Consider the following 24,892-nt stretch of genomic DNA (forward strand, 5'->3'; position numbering starts at 1 on the left):
CTCAAATCCCTCCCTGGATAGACAAAACATACCTACTCTTCTAAAGTTTAGACTTTACTGAACATATCACCAAACCTGTATGTTATTTGAGAAGCTATTAAGGAAGCTCATAACTTTGTAAGCAATGATATTGCTGTATTTATTTGATTATCTTCAAAGGTTACTCTACGTACAATTGTTACAAACTATATAGTGTAAAGTTTCAGAAAGATGTTAGATTTATCCTTTGTATCTTATGCTCTATTGTAGTCTATCAAGCATCTGAGGAGTGATGCTGTAGTGATTGGAAAAGTATATAATGATAGTGACATTAAAAATAATAATAATACTGATGATGATGATAGTAGCAGCAATGATAATAGCAATGAAAGAAGTGATAGTTTCAAGTTAATGATAGTACTTGAGGGCGTACCTACGCACGGATGTACATAGGTAGTTAGTACCTGGTGAGGTTCGGACGTGAGTGGGAACTAGTGATGAGCTGTATGTCTAGAAAAGTAGGTTTGAGTCTATCCAGGGAGAGGTTTGAGTCTATCCAACTAGCGTCAACGTGTGAACGTTGTCAGACCAATGCATCAACATCATCTCGGACCTCGTGGCAGGCCAACCATCCTCCAGGCACCTGCACTCATTGGTTTTCGGAAGAGTGGACGCTTTGCCGCGCCTCAGAAGCAATTCTTTCAACATGTCACTCTTCCTTTTTCGATTCCTTTAGTCTTCAGACTCCTGTGATCGGCAATCGCGCCTCATGGAATCAATGCAAAGCCTACAAGGGGTCGATGCAGTCCTTAGGTTTTGCATTCAAGGCGGGCCGAAACGGAACAGCGGACGCTAACCTGATGGATAACCTGACTCTGCACTACCAAACGACAGGATGAACGTCTCGGTTCTGTGACCCTCGACCGAGGACTGGCACTGATGTACTTGTAATCGGACAGCCAGAGTTTCATCCTCCATGAGCGGCTTTTCGGCAGCAGTCCGGCGGCGCCATATGTAGTGTAGACTAGGCCACCTCTATCTAGACTTTGGCCGGGTGACCAGGGGATCAGCACACGTCTTCAACCCCAGACTCTCGTCAGTCACATTTCAAGTGTCACGACATGCTGCACTCCAGGCCCCCAGGTTACTTTGCAGCTTATCAACAATCAAAATAGGCCGTACCCGCAGCATCGTCGTCAGCTATGTATCGAGACGACTGCCAGAATGCAACTGAAAGACTACCACTGAAGACCGCCTGCCATCATATTTTGAGGTGGCCAGGACCATGGTGTCGGAAAAGCCGAGCCGAGAGCAACGTAAGGCGGGGCCTCGGTAAGTTCCATTGTACACTACAGGCTCGCTTGCCGTCTTTCCAGAGCTTCGATGCGCATCTGGTTGGATGGTGGAAGTGTGGGGAAATCTTCGCGTCCGCTGGCTCTACACTAGTGTGTACTGCGCTAAGTACTCGCTCTACACTATGTACTGCGCACTCTAATATCAAAGGGGAAAGAGCCAAGAAAACTTTGAAACGGACTTGCCCTCTGTAACCCTCCCTGGGCCTCGGCTTTCCACTTCAAGTTTTTTTTTTAAAAAATTTTTTTTTAATTTTTTCTTTCTTTTTTTTCTTTCTTTTTTGTCTTTTTTTTTTTTTTTTTTTTTTTTTTTTTTTTTTTTTTTTTTGGTTTTCCCTCTATTCCAATCTCTGCTCCACGAGTTCGACACGAGGTGTCAAAACACGGCAGGCTCGTCTGGACGCCCATGGTCTGGCCCTTCAGTTCCACCCACCCAGAAATCGTGTCCCTTGTGATCTCGCTTGTCTGCAAGAGTCGGCATTCCATCAGTCATTCTACCACGTCCATATCTCCGGCCGGGACTCATACCCAGCAACTCCAGGGCATCCAGGGCATCGACCAGCAGACGTCACATCCGATCAGACCGCTGGTTCTCGTGTACCCGCCGGCGTTGACTCTCGCCTGGCCATCAACCGCAAAACGGCGAGACTCCAAGTTCTTCCGGATCGTCATGCCAATCGCTGGATTATCACGACCGCCAACTGCTACAATATGTGGTAGTGTAGTACGCCATCATTCAAACCAGGCACGCCAAGTTTGACACTGCGATGGAGGGGACAGAGCTTCCATCTTTCCCTGCTGTTGCCCCACCCGTCGACCTTTTGACAGCTCCCCTCAGGCGCCTAGGGTCTTAACCAAGCCCAAATGTGCCCTTGCCTTGCCCCTCTACCACCCAAACGGCATTTGAGGTGTTAGACGGACATCTCTCGGGTACGCAACTGTTTCGTTTCAAGCGGCTGCTGGCGAGCTGCACAGCCGGTAACCACATCTATCCTGCTACTCCCATCTTATTACCACCCGACCATGCTCTCCGCCCAACACCCTTAAGAGTTTGTTAGCTCGGTACTTACTTACAGGGGGTCTCAACCAACAGGTCCAGTGTTCGGATTCCTTCTACCTCTATCAACTCTTTCTCACCTTGGAATCAGGTGATTCCAGCCAATCAGATTGTGCAGATAGACGTGTTCTGCCTTGCAAGCCCCCCTGTCACCCCCCTGTAAGAAAACATGAGGCGCGTCCGGCGCTAACAGACGTTCGAGTATCGATGTAGACTACCATGCTAGACACTACCATAGACTTTACCCTCACGCTTGCCCAGTGGACGTGATATCTACCCACCGTTCTCATGGCGCTTTGCGGTGAGTAAGTCCTCCAGGTCAAGCGCCTGCGGACCTTGTCGTCTCCAAAGTTGCAATATGATGACGACTACGGTTGCGTTGCTCTCGCCAAGGTGCCGCGGGCGGTAGCCAAGAGACTCAGTCTCCCCTTATCTTGTCTTCACAAACTACATAGGTATCCATATCATCTTTACATGAGCACACTTCTGGACGCGCTTTTCATCTTAATAATCTACGGATGTCGCTGTTTCTCATCTCTCGCTTGTCAATGTGCTTGGTTGTCAGCCCCCATGCGCGAGCCCTTTGAGAGTTCATAACATGATGACCTTCAAGTTGGGAAATAATCATGAGGCGACCAAGATGGACTCTTGCGAGATCAAATGTTGTGAGGAAGGCAAAGTTGCCTTTTATCATTGCTCAGTTATGGTCCAATGTTCTTGTCCCTACTTGCCTCAGAGCACAGTGTTGATGGACTTCGATTCCACATCTTTCCTAAAGGGCACAATTGGAACGAGAAGACTCACCTTGCTACAGTAACTTCAATTCTCAAAACCTAACTCGTCTAGAATATACTCGCGGATCTTCGACTTACCCAATGCTAGGCGACGTTCAAACATCAAACAGTCTGTTGAGCCGGTTCCTTCACAAAAGATTTCTATGTCAACACCTCTCCTCTCTTGTAACAAATCGAGCATTGCTTCCATTTGCCTTTATTGACGAACGACACCGGCGTGCCGACCTCCAGCAGTGATTGGCTAAATCCAGGCTGGAGGGGTTGACCAGCAACCCGAAACCTGTTGGAAGGATCTTTTACACTAGCTTGAGGAGGCTGTTACCACCGTTTTGTTAGCGCGTTCGCTCCGTCTTCTAGCTCCGTTCCCTTCACGATTCCTCTTCTAACTGCCAAGTGCCCACTCTCACTCTAGCTTCATCCACCCCGGCGAGCCCGGACCCCACCCCTGTCTGGCCCGATCGGACGGGAACTAGGGACAGAAATCGTAGCAAAGATCCACCATCATGCTGAGGTTCGCTGAAGACGGGGGGGAAGGAGAAGGAGGGGGGAGGGGGACTGGAGTGACGAACAGCTTTTCTTCCCCACAAGCGGCTGGCACCGAGGCAATAGCTACATACCTCTACCTACCTCCCTACGTATTTACCTTCATCATCTCAACCTCCAGTCAAATCGTCGAGTCAATATTGGTGCCGGCGGCCCCATCTTCCCCTCTCTCCAACACCAACGTCCTTCACACCACACCACCACACGGCCCCCTACAGAGATCTTCGCTGTACATACGAAGCACGTTTCACACACGTTCACTTCCACTTCGCGCAACAGCTTGGTCAACGGTTCAGGGTCAAGACGAATCGGATGACTTGATGCTTTGCTTCAAAAAAGGGGCAAGAGTGAGTGCTTGGAAGGTTGTGACCCCTCTGGGTTCTCATCTCGCATCGCCGTGATTCTCGTAACGAACCTTCCCTAAACTACCTACAGACACAGCCGGGTTGCTTTAGCTTAGCGTACCGTTTAACTCTTGGTCAAGCGACGGACTGTTAGAAGCACCACTCACCTAACCTGACTTGGAAGCATACGGTGCCTGCGTCATACATGGTGTACAGAGAAGAGGTGTTAGAGACAAGGTCTCCCGCCTATAGTATGTGGGTCAAAGAGGTTGCCGTGAAAAGCAGTACATACTTTACGGTACCTCCCTCTGCACACCCTCAGACCCCGGCTTTGGCGTTAAAATGATGCCACTGAGGAATACTTGGGTGTTCTTGACAGAGTACGTACTTCTTTCATTCAAGCCATCAAGGGCCTGGTAGTGTCTGACTGGCAGGCCGTGCCTGGTCAACAAGCCTTGCCCCTGGATCCCCTGTTCTTCCTTAGCTTGATGTCACCCTTGAATACGGCATTGACCAGTACCTGGTCTAGCATCGAGATACCTCACTTAACAAGGTATACCGGCGCCCGAGGGCAAAGTACTGGAGTTGTGTACTCCCCGATCCTATACCTCCTTCACCCTGTCAACAAGATTGACGGGGCCACATCCGAGTTTCTCCACATACAACGGTAGCATACTACCGGTCCCTTTCCAATCTTCCTCACCCCACAATCAGCTTTCGTCCTGTGAAACAGTGATGGTATGTTTCATTCCCTGGTGATTCTGGATACTCTTCAGGACAAAGGTGTACCATCGGGTGGAATAGTTCGGCATTTTATCACAACCTGGGGCTGAGGCTGAGGTGAAGTGCAATGGACCAATTCCCAACTCGGTTCAATGTAAATATATAAGTTTGCATACGCTCCTCACGGTCTCGGCCACCCCCTCATTGTCCCCCAGGGTCTGTCTTTAGTTTGTTTATTATTGGCGAGGACAAAATATCAATCTTAAGCCCACACAAGGTTTTCAGTTCCTGGTGATCAAGGTCTCGCCACTTTCACGAACTCGCCGGTTGATATTCGGGCCTTGCTTGGCAACCCATCATACATTTATACCTTTTCTGTGGCTGCGAGTGGCTTCCCAGCTTTCCGCAAGTTGTATTCCCATTCAGACAGCCTCTGATCAGCAAAGCGTCCATAATGGCACCATCAATGTCGATACCTACACAAGGCGGCATGTTTCACACATGTAAGTTTGATGACCTTTTCCAACCAAGGGGTCCATTACTAATGAGCAAATCCAGTCCAAGGAGTCACACCACGAAAGCCGGCTGTTGACTCTCGAGATAGTGTTAAGTCCAATGGTAGTGGGGCAGCCAAGAGGATAACTACTCCTCATGCTTGTGCTGAGTGTAAAAGACGAAAGATGTAAGTCAATGCGTGTCGATCAGCCTCACCATCAATCTAACTTGAGTGCCCTAGTCGGTGTGATGGTCAACAACCATGTGGCCAATGTCTCTCAAGCCGAGCACCGAAACGTTGTTTCTATGACAAGCACCGCCAAAGGGTGATCCCATCGCGCAAGACACTCGAAGCCCTCTCCCAGTCCCTCGAAGAATGCCGATCGATTTTGAAGCGACTGTATCCTCACCAAGAAGTCCACGCCTTGCTTCCCTTGTCCAGGCAAGAACTCCTCAACCTCCTGGATCGACCCGTCCCGGACAGCACAACAGCGAACGGACTACCGTCACCTCCTCTAAACACAACACCGATGGCCGAGTCAGAGACACCAACCAAGTCTGAAAACATTTTGGAACAGATTCCGACTCGGGATACAGAATGGGACGAGGAACGCCGGGAGAGGGACCATATCCCTGTAGAGGCGGACGATATCAACGCGCTGTCACTCTCGGTGGACAGACAAGCTTCTTATCTTGGAGCCTCATCCATCAAGGCTGCCCTTATGGTCATGCTCAAGGTTCAACCAGGCTTGAGGAGCTCCTTGGCCGCCCCGCTCAACAGTATCGAGATTTCTCATAACTTCCCGGCCATCAGACAGAAATCATCGAGTCAGAAAGATCCCCAGCGGATCCCATGGTCATGGAAGGGACAGACACTTATCGATGCCTACTTCAAGCGAGTCCACGTCTTCATCCCAATGCTCGACGAAACAACCTTCCGTGCCGATTACCTTGAAGGTCAACGATTTGACGCACCGTGGTTAGCCTTGTTGAACATGGTATTCGCCATGGGTAGCATTGTGGCAATGAAGTCGGACGATTACAATCACGTCAACTATTACAACCGCGCCATGGAGCATCTTCCCATGGATTCCTTTGGCAGCAGCCATATCGAGACTGTCCAAGCATTGGCACTCATCGGTGGTTACTATCTTCACTATATTAACCGACCCAACATGGCCAACGCTGTTTTGGGTGCCGCCATCCGCATGGCCAGCGCTCTCGGTCTCCACCGTGAGAGTCTTGCCCAAGGAGGAAGTGATATGGTCGCTGCCGAGACCAGGAGACGCACATGGTGGGCTCTTTTCTGCCTTGACACGTGGGCCACGACAACCATGGGACGTCCCTCTTTTGGCCGTTGGGGACCCGCCATCAACATTCGGCCGCCCGAGTTCGGTGTGAATGCCGGTCGGGACTCGTCTCAACACGCGGGTATTCTCCCCATGATTGAAAACGTCAAGTTCTGCAAAATCGCCACTCAGATCCAAGACATGCTCGCCATTTCTCCTTTGCTGCGTACCGAGGACCGCTGCAATCTGGACGGACAGCTCGTTGTCTGGTATGAAAACCTACCTTGGCTCCTGCGTACGACCGACCCATGCGCTGAGCCGCTCTACATGGCCCGCTGCATCATGAAGTGGCGGTATCAGAACCTCCGTATGCTTCTTCATCGCCCAGTCCTCCTCTCCATGGCCTCATCAGGTCTTAACCCACATACTCAGGCCTGTGACGCGGATCTCGCCGCCATTGAGACGTGCCGAGAGCTTGCTGCGGCAACCATTGAGGACATTGGTCGTGAATGGACACGTAACCAGATGTCCGGCTGGAACGCAGTGTGGTTTCTCTACCAGGCTGCCATGGTTCCTCTTGTCTCCGTCTTTTGGCAATGGGGCAACCCTCGTGTCCCTGAGTGGCTCAAGCAGATTGAGGCGGTATTGGAGCTCCTTGAGGCCATGGAAGAGTGGTCACTCGCTGCTCGCAGGAGCCGGGAGGTGGTTCTTCGCATGTACGAGGCCAGCAGAGTCATCCAGGCACAGGGTGCCGCAGCGCACCAACTACAGCAGAGGGGATCGCAGAGCCCTCATTCTCTCAGCAGCACTACTGCGTCCTTGGGCAACATGCACATCAACAACGACTTGCTCATGGGGTCGTCACCGGGTTCGGCGGAGCTCTACATGACTCCTATCGACCTGGAGCCCGTCGAAGGCTTGGGCATGACGGGTGTGCTGGACCACGGCGGGATGTGGGATCTCGACGGCATGCTTTGGGGTCCCAGTCCAAGCCCGTCGGTTCACCATGGTCAACACTCGACTCACCCGGATGATGCGGTGCCCACGGTGGCGGAGTACGCTGCAGCGTTCCCGACGGCTGATGTAGTAGATGGGTTTCTGCAACATCACTCGGCTATGGAGTTTGGGAACATGATGGGTCACCACCACCACCACCACCATGCAGGTGCACATGCTGGCCAGGGTCAGTTTGGAGGTATGGATGGGTACACCTACTGAAGGCCCCTCGCAGTGCTCCAATTTTCTAGTTTACTACTCATTTCTCTCTTTCTTTCTTTCTTTCTTCCTCTTTTCACACAAAAAATAGTTGGGCTGGAAGCCCGGGGTTATGCACAGTTGGCGCGACGCAGGCTTGAAGGACCGAAATACCACCACATACGATGGCTGGATGCGGGTGGTGCGGATTTGGCTTACGAATGGTTGCTTTTTGCGGGGTACATCATATACGGAGAAGGATAAGGGTCTCATGGTAAAAAGGAAAAGGGAGCTTTGTTTTTTGGCGGTTGATTTCTCAGGGAATGTTGGTTTGATTTTTGGCTGATTTTGGATGGTTACAACGGCGCCTTCGCGGGTACACTCTCCCTCTTGTTAGGTGTAGTGTCCCACCTCCCTTCCATTCACCAGCCACCGGCCTTACCTAGGCCGTTGTCATGTGGGCCTAGTTCAGGGCACCACCATGTTCATTGTATTATTATTATAGCCCTTTTTACATTTCATTTCCACTTTAGCTTCTTAACACAGTCATCAACACTTCTTGTGCCTACACTGCGGCATCTCTTTTCGCCATCGCTTGCAGTACACTAGTTCTGATGTCACATGCGGTTATGTTTTTATCCCGTTGTACCACTTTGTGCCTCTTGGTCCATTGACGAGGCCTTCCTCTCCTTCTTCGATCTTTGAGCCTTTGTCCGATAAGGGGCGGTTATGAGAAAATGGAAGAATGGAAGAAAAATCTTATGATAAAGAAACACAACATAGAAACTTGGCTTTAACAACTCTTGTTCATATGCTGTACACATGTAGTTACCGACCTGCTTGGCCATGTCGTTGAAGTTGTCTGGTGTCACATAAACCATCAAGAACCATAATGCAGCAGCAGATTGCATTTCATGCTCCACAAAGAGAAAGGGTCCTCAGCTGTACCTGGGATAGATAGTTGGATGTACGGTGCAAGACATGGCTAGTACGTACTTACCTATAGGTAGGTTTAGGTTGCATACTTTTGACTTTAGGCGAGAGTGAAAGTGGTACTCGTCAGATCTTCAAAAACGACCTTCTGACTAGCGGGCGGGCCATCTTGAAGACTTGACGAGTATTGGAACAGTTCGCGATGTGTTGGACAGCATTTGGTCATCTCTTGGCGTTGTGAGGCTTCATTGTTGTTGGAGTGTACCTGATAGTACTTGTAAGGTCTGTGTAACATTGCTCAGCATTGACATTCGTCGGTCAATGTCTTTCAAAAATCAAGTCGCATAAAGATTGCCCCTGACATCTTTATCGAAAAGTTACACCCACACACACACACACACACATAATACGTATAGTCAAAACGAGATATCACGACGTGTAAGCTTCGGACACTCAGCAAAAAAAAAAAAAAAAAAAAAAACATCCGGGGAAAAAGGTTTGACGGTTTACAGAATTCAGAACTTGCACAAGCGAACTCCAGTTCCGAGTACCATCATGGTCCATTACCTACTCCGCCTGGGGACCTTCGCTTCATTCTGGGGAAACACGTGGGAATGATAGATTGCCATCCATGCTGTGTCGTACAAAACAGGCGTCAATGAATGGCATGGTGACACAGTGGGGTGTTGTACACTACAGAGTTGCACCGAGTGTTGCAGCCAGAGATGGATGTCAGGGCCGAAATTTCCAAAGCTTGCCAGGGAACTGTAACCGCCAAGACACAAACCTGGAAAACAAGAGGGCATCGTCAACGACAATGTCACTTTTTTTTTTTCCCCCTTCCCCTCTGGACTTCTCAAGCGGAGAAGGGATTCGGGTACTGTAGACTACCGCAGTTGCCTGAGCGTCACACTTTGTCTAATCTCGCGTGAGGGACGGGCCGACACTTGGTTGTTTTTTTTTTTTGCTGCAAAGGACTCCAAAAAAGGAAATAGGGGCGGCGATAGGGAGGGGTTGGGTGCGAGCCCTCGAGGTGCTTGAGGGGTTGAAGGATTAGCGCTCAGAGGTGAATCATGTACACTATAGGAGAGAAGTCCGAAATGTACACCATCTACTCATATATCTCCTTGAATACACTACGCTAGTTGGTGTTGACGATCTCTTCATCCTGGAAGTCCGGGGAGGCTGGACCACAACCTAGACTTAAGTGATGGAGTTATAGTGTATACTATACGTGTAGTATAAGGTAAACTATGGAGCTCAGACGGGGATCGACTTCTTGACCTTCCCTTGTTGTCCTTTGTGTTGGATTGTTGGAACGTTTGCACGGATTCTCCTCGGCTGTCTTCTCAAGGTGAGTTGGTACACTATTTAATTTTCTGATCGGCTGCTAGTGTACGACAATCACTGCGTCAGTGGCGGTATTACCGACACCGTCTTTCTATAATGGCAATTGCACGCGAGCATTCACAGCTGTGCAATGACAGAGTCCTGACTGAGGACTAAAAGTTGGTAGTCTGAAAGAGGCTCAGATAGGAATCGAATCATTTTCTCTTTCGCATATAACTGGGCTGACCAATATGATCAAGTGTGGCGGCGGCGGGAGATCGGTCAGTTAGATTTCGAGATGGCGTGTGTAGTGTAAGTAGGAGGAAGAAAAAGAAAAGAGCGACAAACGACTCGAACCCTTCCGAGACAGTCAGAACTCTTCAGTCTGATTGGCTGGAAGAACAGATGGCTTGACCGTTAACGAAGTGGCTCCATGCGCCAATCTGGATTCACGGCCCGTCGCGCGCGTTCTTGGAGGGGAATCCGGTGGGGTACACAGTGGAACCCCCCGGTTTTTATTTTTGAGAATCCAAACTTCCACTCACTGCATCAGCTCTCTCACTACGTGCACACTATTTTCCCACTGTTCACTGTGTTCACTGGAACCAGACTCGACAGAATTCCGGGGTATGCGGGGTAGATTAAGCGAATGGCAAAGTTCAGAACCCGGCAGATACACAAAACCTGGGGAAACAAATGCACGAGGAGACGAAGGGCGGAAGGATTGCGAGTGGCTCACCAAGGTGGAGGTTTGTAGTGGTGTGTGAACTCGGTGCCCTCCTCCGCATGATGATCGCTCATCAAGATATCATATTCTTGAAGTCGAGCTCATCTGCCATGTGCCATGTGAAGCTATCACGGGTTCTTGAACCAGGACTTACCTCCTCCATTGCCCCTTGGTAATTTCCCCTCAGCGCCACACAGGCCCGTGACGCCGACGAGGTCTTCAGACCTTCTGATGCGGGGAAAGGGCCCGATTCCTTTTTCCAGGGATCACACCATGGCTGAAGCCATCGACGGCTTGACGCAGGGGCAAACTTTAGCTCCTTGGTATATGTTGGTGGTCACGGGTGTAGCCCAAGCCGAAAAGGCCGTTGCCAGGCATGTATGGTATGTAGTGTATAAGTACTTCTGCCACTGAGAGACCTCCGTTTCCCCCCTCCGTTTTCTCTCAATCCCCCAGTCTCCGCATTACAAGCGCGCGCAAAGCAGTGTACCTACTGCAGCTTGTCATGTCGTGCCAAAGATATCTGTCTAACTTCTGCCGAACATTGCCGGTCTTGGGTAACATCTCGGCACCTGCCTCCACAACAGCCGAGGCACCTTACAGAATCTGGACGCTCCCATCCGGACAAAGATGAAAGAAAGCTGGATGGGGCAAGAAAAGCAGCACTGGCAAGATGGCGATGGTAGTAGGTAGCCAAGCTAGCGGTTTGGCGCCAACCAACCAAGGTTCTTGCTTTCCTTGAGCTTTCAGGAAGAAATCTCTTCAACAAACTCCTCAATGGCAAGCCAGCTACAACATACAGCAGCAAGTCATCACACACCACACAGTCTTGGAGACAAGTCTAACCTCGGCACCACAGCTAAATCATCACCGGCTATTTCCATAGTGGCAAGTCTAGCAGGGTTGTCGTTCCACTTGAGCTTCGGCCAGTTTGCGGAGAGCCACGGGCGGGAAGACGGGAATCATGGCGGGGCCCCGGATTTTTCGCCCTTTTCCCCTCGCGTTAGCACTTCAGCACACTTCCCCAGTTTCATTGGTCAATGGTTGGTTCATTAGAAGGAAAGTCTGCAAATCTTGTGTGAAGCTTGTGTCTTCCCTGACCCATCATCCCCTTGTGGGCTGTGAAAGCGGGAAAGCGAAGATAGCAATGGTTTACGAAAGAGGTAAGAAACGGGAGCCATGTCGCCCCAACGTCCAGTCCCCAAAAGAGGAACATTCACGGACCACATCGGATAGCAGTGGAGATAATAGTAACAAGACCCGAACTTAGCCCTTGTCTGGTTCGGTAATACCTCGCTGTCGATCGGTCCTTTACCATCTTGCCTCTTGCCGTCCACTTTTTGGGCTTAGGGCTGCCAAAATCCAATGGTCGTCATCTGTGACAAATTAGCCAGAATCCTTGTCACTTTTGTTCTGCCAGCCGAGGGGTGTATGTAGCGTAGGGAGTCTGTTGTGTCCGGACATGAGATTGCTCCACTGCGTGGTTAGGTATCACAAGACGACGCTCAGGGACCGTCCCTCTTTCCCATGTTTCCCTACCTACAGGTGCCAGTCTACCGCTCCAATGATCAATAGAACCAACGGCCAGAGTCCAGCCAAGAAAGACGGCAAACTGGATCATGATACCCACGGGCAATACAAATGGTAATGTTAACACCATTCAGGTGGGCAGCATACGTCTAACGGGTTTGAGCGGTTGCTTATTATGTTATGCCTGCGGGTCTCTGCCGTTGGCTTTATACCAATATCTACCAGGACCACCACGCGTTGTGAATTGGACATACATCTTGGTGGTCTGCCTCTAGGCTGTGTTCTGTCACCCAATGTTCGAGGATCTTGGATAGGTACTGGACATTCTTCATCAAATTTTGGTTTGCAGCATTACTATGTTACTGATTATAGGATTGAGCGGGTGGAGTAATCCATCCCCTTGAATGGCAATTGGGACAAGTTATAGTTAACCTACATAATCATAGTATACTCACCAACTATGTGGAGTTTCACCATTCATCCCTACCTGAACGCTGCAAGGAATCAATAGCATCAGTTAATATTCTCATTGTTGAAATCCTAGGTGGTTTCCTCACAAGCCCGACATCTCAATCTCGTAGTCAGACCACAACTACCGGATCAGGATGCCACGACCTATCGCAACCAACTTCCAAGTCCCGACCATCTATCTCCCCAAAGCCCGTCCATGTCCATTGGGAAAGGGCGCTCTCGGTACCATATCCTGGGAGCTCGTCCTGGGAAATCCGAGTGTCCGGACTGTAATCCGGGGGATCGTCTCCATTCCCTTCCCATCGGCGGTGGTTTCCATCGGCATTGGAATATCAGAGTCTGAAGTCTGGAGCAGTCAGGGTCTTCTACCATTTATTTTGTGTAACTCTGCTTTGCTTTCCCCGCATCTCCACTTACGTAGGGGTACACGGTCAACAGCCGAACCGAATTCGATGTGGTCATGTCCAGTGCCGTGGTTCGCTCGTCTGGGTTTTGCTCGCTTCGCTACCGAGTACCGGTTCCAGAGACACGGGACGAACAACGTACGACAGGACAGCAGGACAGTCGTAGTACAGTAAGCACAACACCAACAGCACCCATGGTGCGGGAATGGGACATGAATGGTGCGGGACGACAGAGGGACATGGACGATGTTGAAGGTTTGTGTTACTCGAGTTTTCCCCCATTGAACGTATCACATGCATGAGGCAAGGTAGGTACTGTGCTGGAAAATGGACGGGGAAAATGCTGTGTTACTATAATACAGCATGAGAGGATAGGTGATTCGAGGTCACCACGACAAAAGAATGGGCTCAACTGATTTTCACAGGATACGCAAGCGCAGTGGGTGGGCAGAATAAAGTGCAACAAGTAATGTGCTAGCAAGGGCCAGCGAAGTAAATACCTGGCATCGCGTCGATCCTGATATCTTTGCCTGCGCCAATTTGATTTGAAGGTCGAAAGGTCTGAACGCTGCGAGGAACGATTCTTTTTGGAATTTGAAAGTTGGGTTGGAATGAAGTTCAGACACCTGGAAAACGGCAGAATAAACGTTGGCATGTATGACTCGAGTGTCGGATGGGAGATGATATTGGCTGACGATTACATTGAATGATGTAGATTAGTGTTCGACAAATCTCGGCTTCCGGAAGGTTTTTTTTTTTTCTTTTTTTTTTTTTTTTTTTTTATCAAAAGTTGACCATGGCCTGACTACAACATGGATCAGTGTTCGTACCTGCTTCTGTTTCTTCTTGAAAATCATTGGGCTTTCGAAGATTCTGGACAAAGTCTCTTTTAGCCTTTTGACCTCTTCCAACTACTTCGCCCCAAGACCGGCAGTTTTGAGGATACCTTTATATCATCAATTCAACAGACACTCGCTTGTTGTTCATCTTCCAGATCTCAACTCATTATCGATGATTGATGGTCGTTCCCGACTATACTAGTATGCTCAGCCAACGGATCGGGCGTCAAGAAGCGCGGGGGTAGGGACCCTATGATCGTCATTTGTGTATTGACGGCACTTGGTATAATTTGCGCCTTATGTGCTCGCCGCTCGAGACAATCGCCTATCGGATTCATGATGCAGAAGCGCAAAGGAGATGAAGCCGACCGATCTCTACTAGAGGCCCGTTGGCCTTGTTTACACAAGGGGATGTCCTGGATAGAAAGTGAAGGAGGGATGGTTTTGAGAAAGGGAGGCTAAGAGGATTTCATAGTGATTGTAGGTTTTGAGGTCGACGCCAGCAGTCTCTCTCTCATGACAGACGTTCAACCGAAAGTGTCATTCAGCCCCCATCCGCTCCGCCGCCACATGTGGCGCAATCTCTTTATACCCTTTGGGTTTAAATGGTGTGACATTACTTATGTACACTATGTATGTAACAGGATCGATGGGTGGGTGAGTGTGGTGAGGAGCTGTACTCTATTGTCCTTGAATTGACCAATATGGCGCGATCACCGTGAGTGCGGGGTAGCTTAATGGGGAGCTCGGGGAGCTACGGGGGCGGCCGGGCCACGGGGGACTATCCAGCTGTTATTCTTTAAAGTGCACCACCTACGCCATCACTAACACACACGCCTTTGCGCCGTGCTCCCCGTTGCGGGGCAGGCAGCGTCTTTGACCCTGAACACGACCGGAGCTGCCCGTCGTCATGATGGCTATCTCCACCCCGGATCCCGGAGGTAAGCTCGGAAGTTGATTCGAGACGTTGTGTGTGTATCATCACTTATCGAAGCTCATTTCCCTTTTGTCGTTTATCCTTGGAATTTTCACTCTCATGTTTTCCATAAGAACAACACCTCCACCAGCAGCAGTATCAAGACTTGCAGCTAGATATCTGACTACCATCTCCTCGGCATTTGGAACCACCACTCACACTCTCCCGGCAACACCTGGTCATTACAACTCCAAAACTTTGAGCAGATTCACCATCCCTATCTTTTCTTCTCCTTCAACTAATACCAAACTTTTTTCAAACCTTCCTCCCCAAACAAAAAGAACAATGTCCTCAGCAGTAGCCAAGCGCCTCGCGGGCAAGACCATTGTCATAACCGGAGCGTCCTCAGGAATCGGGCGTAGCACAGCCTTCGAGTTTGCGCGGACCGCGCCCAACCACGGCCTCAAGCTGATCTTGACGGCCCGCCGCGTCGATGCCCTGGAGCAGATTGCCAAGGAGATCCGCCAAGAGGTTGGCGAGGGCGTGCAAGTGCTGCCTGTCAAGCTGGACGTCAGCCAGCCGGAGGAGGTCAGGGGGTTTGTTGGGAACTTGCCCGAGGAGTGGAGGGATATCCATGTGCTGGTCAATAATGCGTGAGTTTCTGTGACCCCGTCGGATGATAATGATCAAGGAGAATGAGAAGAAGGGAAACCAAAATACGATTTAAAAAAATAAAAATAAAAAGAAACAAAAATGGCTAATGAAAAATGATATATGTATAGTGGTCTCGTAAAAGGAGGTTTGTGCTGCTCCCTAACCTAACTAACCTCCAAAACCTCACTTGAAAAGCTACTGTACTAACCCTCCGAAACAATTAAAAACAAAAAAAGTCGCCCAAGCTCCCTCCATCGCCGAAGAAGACATCAACGTCATGTTTGCCACCAACGTCACCGGCCTGATCAACATGACCCAAGCCATCCTGCCCATCTTCAAGGCCCGCGGCTCCGAGGGTGGTTCGGGAGACATTGTGAACATCGGTTCTATTGCCGGGAGAGAACCATACGCGGGAGGCTCCATCTACTGCGCCACCAAGGCTGCTGTGCGCAGCTTCACCGACGCGCTGCGCAAGGAGCTGATCGCCACGCGCATCCGTGTCATGGAGATTGACCCTGGCCAGGTCGAGACCGAGTTCAGCGTGGTGAGGTTCTATGGTGATAAGAACAAGGCTGATGCCGTCTATGCCGGTGTCGATCCCTTGACGCCCGATGATATCGCAGAGATCGTGGTGTTCGTCGTAACACGACGGGAGAACGTTGTTGTTGCTGATACGTTGGTCTTCCCTAGCCATCAGGTACGTTTCACTGGTGATTATTCTGTTTGTGGGGTTATGAAGCTGTGTGACTGTCTGACTGACTAATGTTGCAGGCTGGCGCTGGTATTATGCACCGCAAGTCGACATGAAAAGAGACTCAACAGGGCTGTCGATAAGCGCATAGACGTACATACATATAGACCTGAGATGTGTGAATACTAAAAAGGGTTAAGACGTCAGTTCAACGCAAACGTGATCACCACACCCGCACTGCAGCAAAGTATTCGACTGGGCTGAGCACTGATCTGATTTTGGATGTTCTTTGAATTTACTATTGTTTTTTTTTTTCCAGTTATCTATGCGCCAACTAGAGATGCAGATATGGTATCTCGTTCAATGCTTGATTATCTTACAATGTATAACACCATCCACCTCTTTCTCATGAGTGCCTCCTCTTCCACAGTTAAGTGCGTTTCCTCGCCCTCAATTCCATCCTCAAAGGACGCAACGTCCCCAAAGAATCCTTGGGACACTGGTGCATTTTCGCCGTGCCCGATCTCTTCAAGAATGAGTACCCCTTCACTCAGAGAACTTGCTATCGACTGGTGTTGTCCGGCCGTTGGTATGTGACATACTGAATGGAGCCTGTAGAACATAGGTAATCAGCAACTAGTAAACTGGAAGAAGGGACACATATGACCGCTACATACCAGAACTTCCTTGGCGTGACATATCCTCCAAGCCAACCTGCGGACGTTTCCGTCCGCAAGCACAACCGCAGGGGCAAAGTCGATACCGAACATATGCCGAATAGCGTACACAACACGCCTGGCATACTTGCCATCCCTTTCGACATGGCCGCCGAAACGCTCTTCCGCATTGCTGGGCGCAATATCGGGGTCGCGGTCCAGGCAGTTACGGATGACTGGCAGGAGAGCTGCCTCAACGGCGCGCTCACCAACTTCTCCGCTGATATCGACGCCCATGTGCTCGTCGTCGAACTTGGGAATCTGGATTTCGAAAGGCTCCGAGATGGACATGACGTGGTGTCCGCCACCGTGGTGGTAACGGAATTCGAACACACCCTGTGTCCACCAAAGCTTGTCACCCTCGAAGACCATCTCACCCTCGACGAGATCTGTATCCTCAGACTTCTTCTCGACAGGCTGGTCCCAGACGAGAATACCCTGGTCGGTGGTGGTGTCGTACTCCCCAGGGTTGGTTGGTACCCAACGGCCAAGAGATGGAACCTCGGTGACCTCCCTAGAGCGATTGTCCGTGACCATGTAGAGACCGACCCAGTCCTTCTTGCTGTGGTTGGCGGGCGCAGTCCACTTGACGCGAATCGGGGCTCCGTACTCGAACGCCTGGGTCTTGACGTCCTTCAGTACGCGGGCGTTGGGGCTTTCCTTGCCCGTGGCCTTTTCATTCGTGCCCACAACACGTGTACCAGCCAGAGACAGACCATAATGCTTGGGATCGTAGCCCGCAAGGTCGGGTGAAATCTTGCTGAGAGTGAGACGAGCGGGGTATTTGTTGAACAGGGCTGAAGTATCCTTGACAATGGTAGATGATCCAGTGGCGAGTCTGGAGCGAGCAGCATCTACGAACTCGTCGATGAAGTGCTTTGTCTCATCCAGGACCTTGTCGATACTCTGCTGCCACTCAGTAACAGGGGGAGGTAGAGAACGCTTGATGAACTTGGTGACGCCGGCATCATCACGCAGATTACGGCCATAGACCTTTTGCATGTGAGGCTTCTCAACATACGCGAGGAACGCAAGAGTGAGAAAGTGGCCGGCAAGAGCCATGAGGAAGATGGCGCGGGACCAGGTGATCAGGGCAGCGCCCCATAAGCCAGCAGTACCAAAGACGCGCTCGGGGTTGTTGAGGAAGCGGTAGATAGAAGTGTAAGTCAGCTGCCTCTTGCTGTCGAAGAAGAAATCGCCATAAAACCATCCGAATTCGCCTAGCGACTCGTAGATGCTGGTGGCGGTCCAGACCTGGAGGGCAATCAAACTCAGGCCAACGACGTGCTTGAGAAGCGCCCAGCCGTAGGTCCAATCGGCGGGAAATTCATACATCTTGTAAGAGGCAGCGATAAAGGAGGCATGGCAGAGGCAGTTGCTCAGGTGGTAGATGCCCTTCCACTGGCGCCAGGCCTCGCCCACGCTCTCGCCGTACTTCAAGAAGTGCCTAGTGAACATCTTCTCCTCAGACTGCATGGTCAAAATCACTCCCAAACCGGCAGAGTACCACAAACGCCAAGCCAAAGCATGCAACACGAAAAGGGCTTGGTAAAAGCGGGTGTTGGGAGTGACCATAGTGACGACAGCAAGGTAAGCACAGAGGAGCACGATGGCAACGTCCGTGATACGGAAGAAGTCGAGGTTCTTGAGACCGATGAGGTTGTGGACGGGCAGCGGGGTATTGTCATGTCTTCCGGTTGTGGAAGGGACAGAGTACTCGGAAGCAAACTCCTGCAACTGACTACCAGCCTCCGACTCGCACCTCACACGTGGCTGAGGCGGGTTATAGGTCTTCTCGATATGAGGATTCTCAACGATTACCAAAAAGGCGAATTGGGCGGCATGGGCGATAATGGAGATAAACAGGACGTCGTAGCTCGCGGCCATCATGGAGATACCATAGTACCCAGCGTATCCGATGGAGTACATGGGGTGAGGAGCCAGCTCGAAAACACCGTCGAAGGTCAGTTCCTGCTCAATGAGGTAGAAGAAGTCTAATATGGTCAGTTCCCGTGTCTTGCGAGAGTTGGCGGAAGTAGTTTGACTTACCACCCCAGTACCAAGCATAGTCCTTCACAACACGATGAGCATCCAGCTTAACCCATAGGTTGAAGCCAACCAGCGTGATTCCAGCAGCCCAACGGGCAAAGCACATGAACAAACCCTCTCCGTCCGGCTTGTGCGCGCAGACGATAGCGAACAGGCAGTAGGAGATGAAGTCGCACATGAGAATCAAGTCGACGACGCGACGGAAGGTGAGCCAAGTGTTGTACTCGATCGGAGCTTCTTCAAACTTGTAGTCCTGAGGGATCTTGGTCTCGAGTTCCTTCTTGAGTAGATTGTAAAGCCATGGGCGCGGGTTCTTGCCAGTCGCGGGGTTCTCAAACAGCTTCCACCTCTTGGCCCAAGTCACCAGGAGCTTGTACTTGGACTGAATCGTCAACAGGTAACCAATGCCGACGTTGTAAGCCAATCTCCAGAACATGAAGATGGCGGCAAAGAGAGGCCTCTTGACACCCCACGGCAGGTAGTAAGCGGCGAGGAAGTGTAGAGCGATGATGGCGAGCACGGCGACATCTGATAAGTTCTTGGGCTCGCGAGGGTCGAGCAGCTGGGTGACCATGTCATGGGTCGTGGGGACGACGAAGACTAAACATTGGGAGGGGTTGTGTTAGTTCATCCCAAGTCTAACTCGGCTGTAGACATTGAAGACAAGACGCCGAAGTATTTCCTTACCTGTGCCATCTGGCGTTTTGCCGTATGTCTTTTTGACCCTTGACGCAGCGGCATTGGCCTCTGATTGCTGCTGCTGCTGCTGCTGCTTCTGCTGCGAAGTGCCCTCTACATTCTTGCTGGTCGCCGATGCGGTAGGATGCCGTTGGCGGACATCACTGTTGAGCCTGGCGGCAAAGGGATCTGCTGCCGAGGAGCTCATTTTGGGTCACGGTGTTGAAAACCGAATTGACGTGTAGATTTGTTAAAAGCGTCGAGCTTGTGTAACGTATTGAACATCCCCAGAGGGAAACGGGAACGGGAACGGCGAAATCGGATCAACGGCGGTCTTGTACTCAATTGGGTCGCCCGAATTCTTGGGCGCAGAAGCGTGACCACCCCAAGGAATACCCGAAAATGACTCCGAAAACTTCAGGAAAGTGCCAAGCTTTGTTGTTGGTTATCCGACTGGTACTTTGCTCAATGATACAACGATGAGACAACCGACCAAAGCAAGGGGCGGGATGACAAAAAACGGACTGGCCAGAAATGGTGTTCTTTTCTTTATTGACTTTTCTATGTCGTTGTGCTCTGGAGACGACGTCACGAAGAGAATCAACTGAAGCATAAGTAAGGCAGATAGATGGATAAAGAAAGTGTCGAGAAATGTAATGTCAGTCACTCCTCACGAATACCGTCGACAACTAGACAAATGAACAGAGTGGGAAGCCCATCTTCACATGCAATTCATCGTGCTTCTCAAGTCAACAAACTCATGTGGGTTCAGGGAAGATCCTTGTCTTGCTGGAGTGTCGACGCCCCTCTTTTCTCTCGTGCTCCCCTCCTCTGTGACTTCTTCACCAACAACTGCTCGCGGCTCTTCCGGGAAACGGGGGGTCGCCCACTCGGGAAATAGGACACTGGACACGGTATGCGCAGTGCGTGAAGACCCGAAGGCGTGCAGTCAGTTGTTGAGCGATCCCGGGCTTGTGTCTTTGCAATTGGATGATAGAGCCGAGCTTGCGTTGTCGAGAGGATTCGGGAAGCATCTCTATGGCAGTGCAAACAGGAGAACTGGAGAGATAAAAAGCATAGAGGTATGTAGTGTAAATACGGCCTAGAACCCGCTTATTGTGCGGAGCGAGAATCCGGTCTTCGCCTCGTCAGAAAACCCACCGGGAGCTAGGTTGTATCGGAAAGGAAGGAGGAGGGGAAGTTGAGGGTGGACATGATAGTTTCCATGGTTTGAGGCTGGAAATTGGGACCTGGAGATGACAACCAGCTGCCAATACGCAATTGTCGATACGCTAACCTACACACCATTGACGCCCTAACGTCTTGGTGTATCTGGGATCACTATCTGTTAGTATCAGTTCACATGATTGGCTGGTAAAGCTTTGGAATGCCATAGATATTACTAACAGAACGTCATCAAAGTGACGAGCTTTCCCATATCTTTGTTACAGTGTAGTGTAGCATGTATGCCCCTCCACCCTCTCTTCACCTAGTCTTCACATTCAGGTTCCACCTCAACAACTTTCGAAACAACCGGGGGAGGACTACACTACGTCAGTCTGCCATCGGCAGACATCGCCGACATCTTTAGTTGAAGTATTTTCATCACAGATCCTTTCCCATCCATTTCTCTCTGCACTACGGCCTTGGGACCCGACCGAAGCTGTTTGCGCAAGGGGGCCAATGGTGATGCATGGTGCCTGGCGATCCTCGATTTCATGGCAAGAACGCGTCGTCTTCTGGAACGGATCGAGGGAACCAGTCGACATGATGCTTTGACCACCACAACCACATGCAGATATAGAATTTGATTGGGTGTTCATGCCCACCGCCTATCAATCGATAGACTTCAATTAACGGCCTTCAGAGTGTGACAACAGTCACTCTGCGCCAAAGGGGACCAGTACGCCAAGACATCGCATGAATTCAGAATCGTCCAGGTAGTATCGAACCAACAACCTCACTACACATTCAAGTATATATACACTCAGTTGGGTGGTTTTTTCTAACTCTTGAACTTTCCACTCCCCTCTCTCTCTCTCGCAGTGTCCTTGTCCATCATGATGCTCTCCCATCTAAGTGATCCCTCCAGCTCCAGCTCCAACGCGCCGAACGTTGCTATACCTCACGCAAGCGGACGACCCTAGCGCGCACCAACAGAGTCGAAAGCAGCCGCTCATTTCAAGCAGGCGCGGAGCCACTTAAGGTTGGCGGTGGAGCTGAGCTAGGGGTGGGTTAGAAGAGTGCCGTATACATGATGAGAGGAGTCGGAGGAAAGACGGGGGATTGGGAAGAGGAAAAAAGGCGGAGGGAGGAGAAAGGTATGGGGGGTTAGGGAAAGGGAGGAAGAGGAGGGTGGAACATGCCTGAAAGAGGTGAATGGAAGCGAGAATGACGATGAGGAGGAGAAGGAAAGGCAGGAAGGGAATGATACTGATGGAGAGAGTGATCATGACCGAAGGAGGAGGAGGAGGGGAAAGGCAAGAAGGTCTAGGGATGAGAAGGTGTAGGGGTTATGATGGGCGGGAGGCTATTGTTCTTGTGTGTTCATGGTGTTGTTGCTGAGGTTTCTTTGCGCCGAATGTCCCCCCCCCCCCCCCTTTTTTTTTTTTTTCATTTCATTCTCGAGTGATATTTGTTTCTTATTTCTCTTATAGGCAACCAGCCATTTTTCTTTGTCGACATCTTCCAAGACTTCATGATTTATGAGGGCAGGGCGGAGGGATGAACGACTTTTACGGTGATGAGATGAATGAGACAGGAAGATGAAGAGGATGAAGGGACGTGCCGGCTGCTTTGAGAGAGCTCAGGAACTTACGGTCTTTGCGATTGGTCGGTTGAGTTGATGATAGGACATCATAACAGATTCTGTCACCAAGTAATATAATGTTTGATGCCAGGGACGTTCAGCGGGATAGATAAATGCACTGATAATAATTCAAGAGTTCAGAGAGGCTGTCAGCTGTTTTAAACACTGGCATGCGCCCTGAATCGACAAGAAGACCACACTGTATTCTGAAGAGCTTCGGTGCGTTTTGGGCTCCTGTAGTCCGGGCATGTTGCCAGTCTATTACACCGATCTTGTTCAACCTGGAGTTAGCCCGTCATCCATGTAACAAAAGTCAACTATAACCACCTGGCCACCCTGGCCCGATATGCTTAAAAGGCGGAAGAAATCTCTCGATCATGACAAATTTTGCCGCTTGTTCCCCATTAGTATGAACCCCCACAGCAAGAAGAGACAGGAACCAGATCAAGTAATAGTAGTATCAAAGAGTCCTTTCCCATTTTGATGACGCACTTCCTTGTGCAGACCGCATTAGGGACCAAAACATCGCTGCTTCTTCCATCATTCCTCTAACCCCTTCCTCCCTCTCCTCCGCCTCCTCGTCCGTCTAGAAGACCCATTAAGTTTACGCAGCCTTCTTCGCGAACTCAACCCTAAGGATCAAATGTCTGAAACCGAAACCGTCCATCTTGGCGCAAGCCTTGACAGCGTCGCTGCGATCAGCGAAACTGATGAAGGCGAAGCCCTTGGCAAGACCCGTATCGCGATCCTTGGCAAGGAAGACACGAGTGACGCGACCGAACCGCTCGAACATATCGCGAAGCTCTTGTTCCTCGGCCATCTCGGAGACCTAAGCGTAGAAAACATGTTAGCACGAATCAGTCCCGTCATAATAACCCCTCTTTAGGAGCAGAACAGAGCAGCTTTTGCAAGTCTGTCGCCTACTCCCTCTTTCCCTTTTCCTTCTGCTTCTTCTTCTTCTCCACCACCACCACCACCTCCTCCTCCTCCTCCTCCTCCGCGTCCTTTTGGGGGACACTAGGGGCAAACGTACGTTGGTAACTCTGAGAGTGGCGAGATCGTCGCGCTCGCCGTACTTGCCGCCCATCCTCTCTCCAGCAGCCGCGGCCCCACCGGCACCACGCAGCGCAGGTGGCACGTACGAGCCCTTCTTGCCCGCGCCCGCCGCACCCTGGGAAGCGGCAGCAGCCTCGTCAGCAGCACTGGCGGCGACGTCGGCGGCAGCGCCGGCCTCGCCGATGGGGGCCATGGTGTCCTTGTAGGGACAGCGGGCGGTGAAATGCTCGCCGTTGCAAATACGGCACTTGACCTTCTTGTCCTTCAACTTGTCCTTCATGGCCTGGGCGTTGGGGTCCTTGCTCTCATCCTTGGCTTCCTGGCGCCAGTTGAAGGAAGGCTTGAAGATGATGTTCTCGCCGACCGAGGTGGTGTCGGGGGCCGGGCCGGCGCCGTCCTTGACGCTAAGGCCGAACTTGGTCCACGACTTGCGCTCAGCGACGCGGGGGTTGACGACCTCACGGTGGGTGATGTAGCGGATGCGTCGTGTGGTCTTGACCTTCTGGCCGTTGTCGTTCAGGCGGTACTCGATGATGGTCGTGCTGCCATCCTTGTTGGTGATCTTCTGAGGGGGCGGGAGTTCGGTGGAGGTCTCCTCGAGCTCGTCATCGTCGGCCCAGTCGTGCCTGAATGGTCGCGAACTATGTTAGACTCTTACTCTCCGAGAAATCAAATGCATACGTGTTGGGTTGTGAAGCACGCCGGAAAAATGGCAATCGGGGGAATCGGGGGCGTGGATGCAGACGGGCGTTTGCTGTCGAGGCAAGCGGAGGAGTACTGACTTCTGTTGAACGGCAGCCATCTTGACAGTATGTGGTTGTTTTGATTCCGCAGGTTCGGCTCGTCTGGTGATGGGTGCGGTGGATGACTGAAATGGCCGTGGGTTGTCGTCGCGATGGGTTGACGTTGCGCTGGTTTGGCGGCGATTTTTGGTGGGGCTCAAGTTTGAAAAGCCAGGGCAGTTTTCCCCCCCATTTTTTGGAGGTGGGAATTTTTGGATATTTGAGTGTGGGGCAAAAATTGTCTTGCTGACTCGGCTTTCACTCAGGAAATCAGCCCTGTTTGGCAGCTAACGGTGCTCTATCCTACGTACAATATCAAGGCAGCAGATTCGCACATGACAGCCAATACGGCTCCCTACAAACGAAGCTTCGTTCTTTGACAAAGCAGGACTGGTCGCATCCAGACGTATACGTTGAGGTGTTTTGCCCCTTCTTTCATTATCCGCTTTGGGTTGCTTCCACTTCGCATCCATTAGTGGGGGCATCACAGGCATCACAACCCTAACCCGAACGTTGCTCCTCCAGGCCTACCAGGGGC

The 24,892-nt window shown here is 50.9% G+C and overlaps 6 protein-coding genes across 7 annotated transcripts; 4 read left to right on the plus strand and 2 right to left on the minus strand.

The window, feature by feature from the left end:
* Positions 1-1,735: 1,735 nt before the first annotated feature.
* Positions 1,736-2,869, plus strand: NCU16830 (the record flags this gene model as incomplete). 2 transcript variants are annotated; one of them, XM_011396113.1, is made up of 3 exons in its annotated part: positions 1,736-2,261; positions 2,425-2,524; positions 2,602-2,665. In XM_011396113.1, a coding segment is annotated over one exon (356 nt), but the record flags the coding sequence as incomplete, so codon positions are not given. The 2 variants fall into 2 exon arrangements, with proteins under 2 accessions (XP_011394415.1, XP_011394414.1); XM_011396112.1 differs by lacking the exon at positions 2,425-2,524 and having other exon boundaries at positions 2,602-2,869.
* A 2,013-nt stretch (positions 2,870-4,882) lies between these two features.
* On the plus strand, positions 4,883-8,336 carry clr-2 (cellulose degradation regulator-2). Its single transcript, XM_957619.2, has 3 exons — positions 4,883-5,295; positions 5,351-5,474; positions 5,529-8,336. The coding sequence occupies exons 1-3, from the start codon at positions 5,247-5,249 to the stop codon at positions 7,792-7,794; spliced, it is 2,439 nt and encodes an 812-aa protein (XP_962712.2). The 5' UTR covers positions 4,883-5,246; the 3' UTR covers positions 7,795-8,336.
* Positions 8,337-11,032: 2,696 nt separating this feature from the next.
* NCU08043 (hypothetical protein) lies at positions 11,033-11,815 on the plus strand (the record flags this gene model as incomplete). The annotated part of the gene is made up of 3 exons (XM_957620.1): positions 11,033-11,142; positions 11,347-11,444; positions 11,619-11,815. The coding sequence occupies 3 exons, from the start codon at positions 11,033-11,035 to the stop codon at positions 11,813-11,815; spliced, it is 405 nt and encodes a 134-aa protein (XP_962713.1).
* A 3,020-nt stretch (positions 11,816-14,835) lies between these two features.
* Positions 14,836-16,672, plus strand: NCU08044 (oxidoreductase). The gene is made up of 4 exons (XM_957621.3): positions 14,836-15,572; positions 15,702-15,718; positions 15,810-16,270; positions 16,345-16,672. Exons 1-4 carry the CDS (start codon positions 15,040-15,042, stop codon positions 16,378-16,380), a joined length of 1,047 nt encoding a protein of 348 aa, XP_962714.3. The 5' UTR covers positions 14,836-15,039; the 3' UTR covers positions 16,381-16,672.
* chol-1 (choline-1) lies at positions 16,525-20,372 on the minus strand. Its single transcript, XM_957622.2, has 4 exons — positions 19,717-20,372; positions 19,030-19,629; positions 16,942-18,974; positions 16,525-16,876 (listed from the first exon to the last, which is right to left on the minus strand). The coding sequence occupies exons 1-4, from the start codon at positions 19,913-19,915 to the stop codon at positions 16,811-16,813; spliced, it is 2,898 nt and encodes a 965-aa protein (XP_962715.1). The 5' UTR covers positions 19,916-20,372; the 3' UTR covers positions 16,525-16,810.
* Positions 20,373-22,606: 2,234 nt separating this feature from the next.
* On the minus strand, positions 22,607-24,761 carry NCU08046 (eukaryotic translation initiation factor 3). Its single transcript, XM_957623.3, has 4 exons — positions 24,666-24,761; positions 24,355-24,609; positions 23,550-24,198; positions 22,607-23,345 (listed from the first exon to the last, which is right to left on the minus strand). The coding sequence occupies exons 1-4, from the start codon at positions 24,689-24,691 to the stop codon at positions 23,121-23,123; spliced, it is 1,155 nt and encodes a 384-aa protein (XP_962716.3). The 5' UTR covers positions 24,692-24,761; the 3' UTR covers positions 22,607-23,120.
* Between the last annotated feature and the right edge of the window lie 131 nt (positions 24,762-24,892).

The sequence above is a fragment of the Neurospora crassa genome, linkage group IV (genome assembly GCF_000182925.2).
Source record: "Neurospora crassa OR74A linkage group IV, whole genome shotgun sequence".
In the NCBI taxonomy this organism is placed as follows: Eukaryota; Fungi; Ascomycota; class Sordariomycetes; order Sordariales; family Sordariaceae; genus Neurospora; species Neurospora crassa.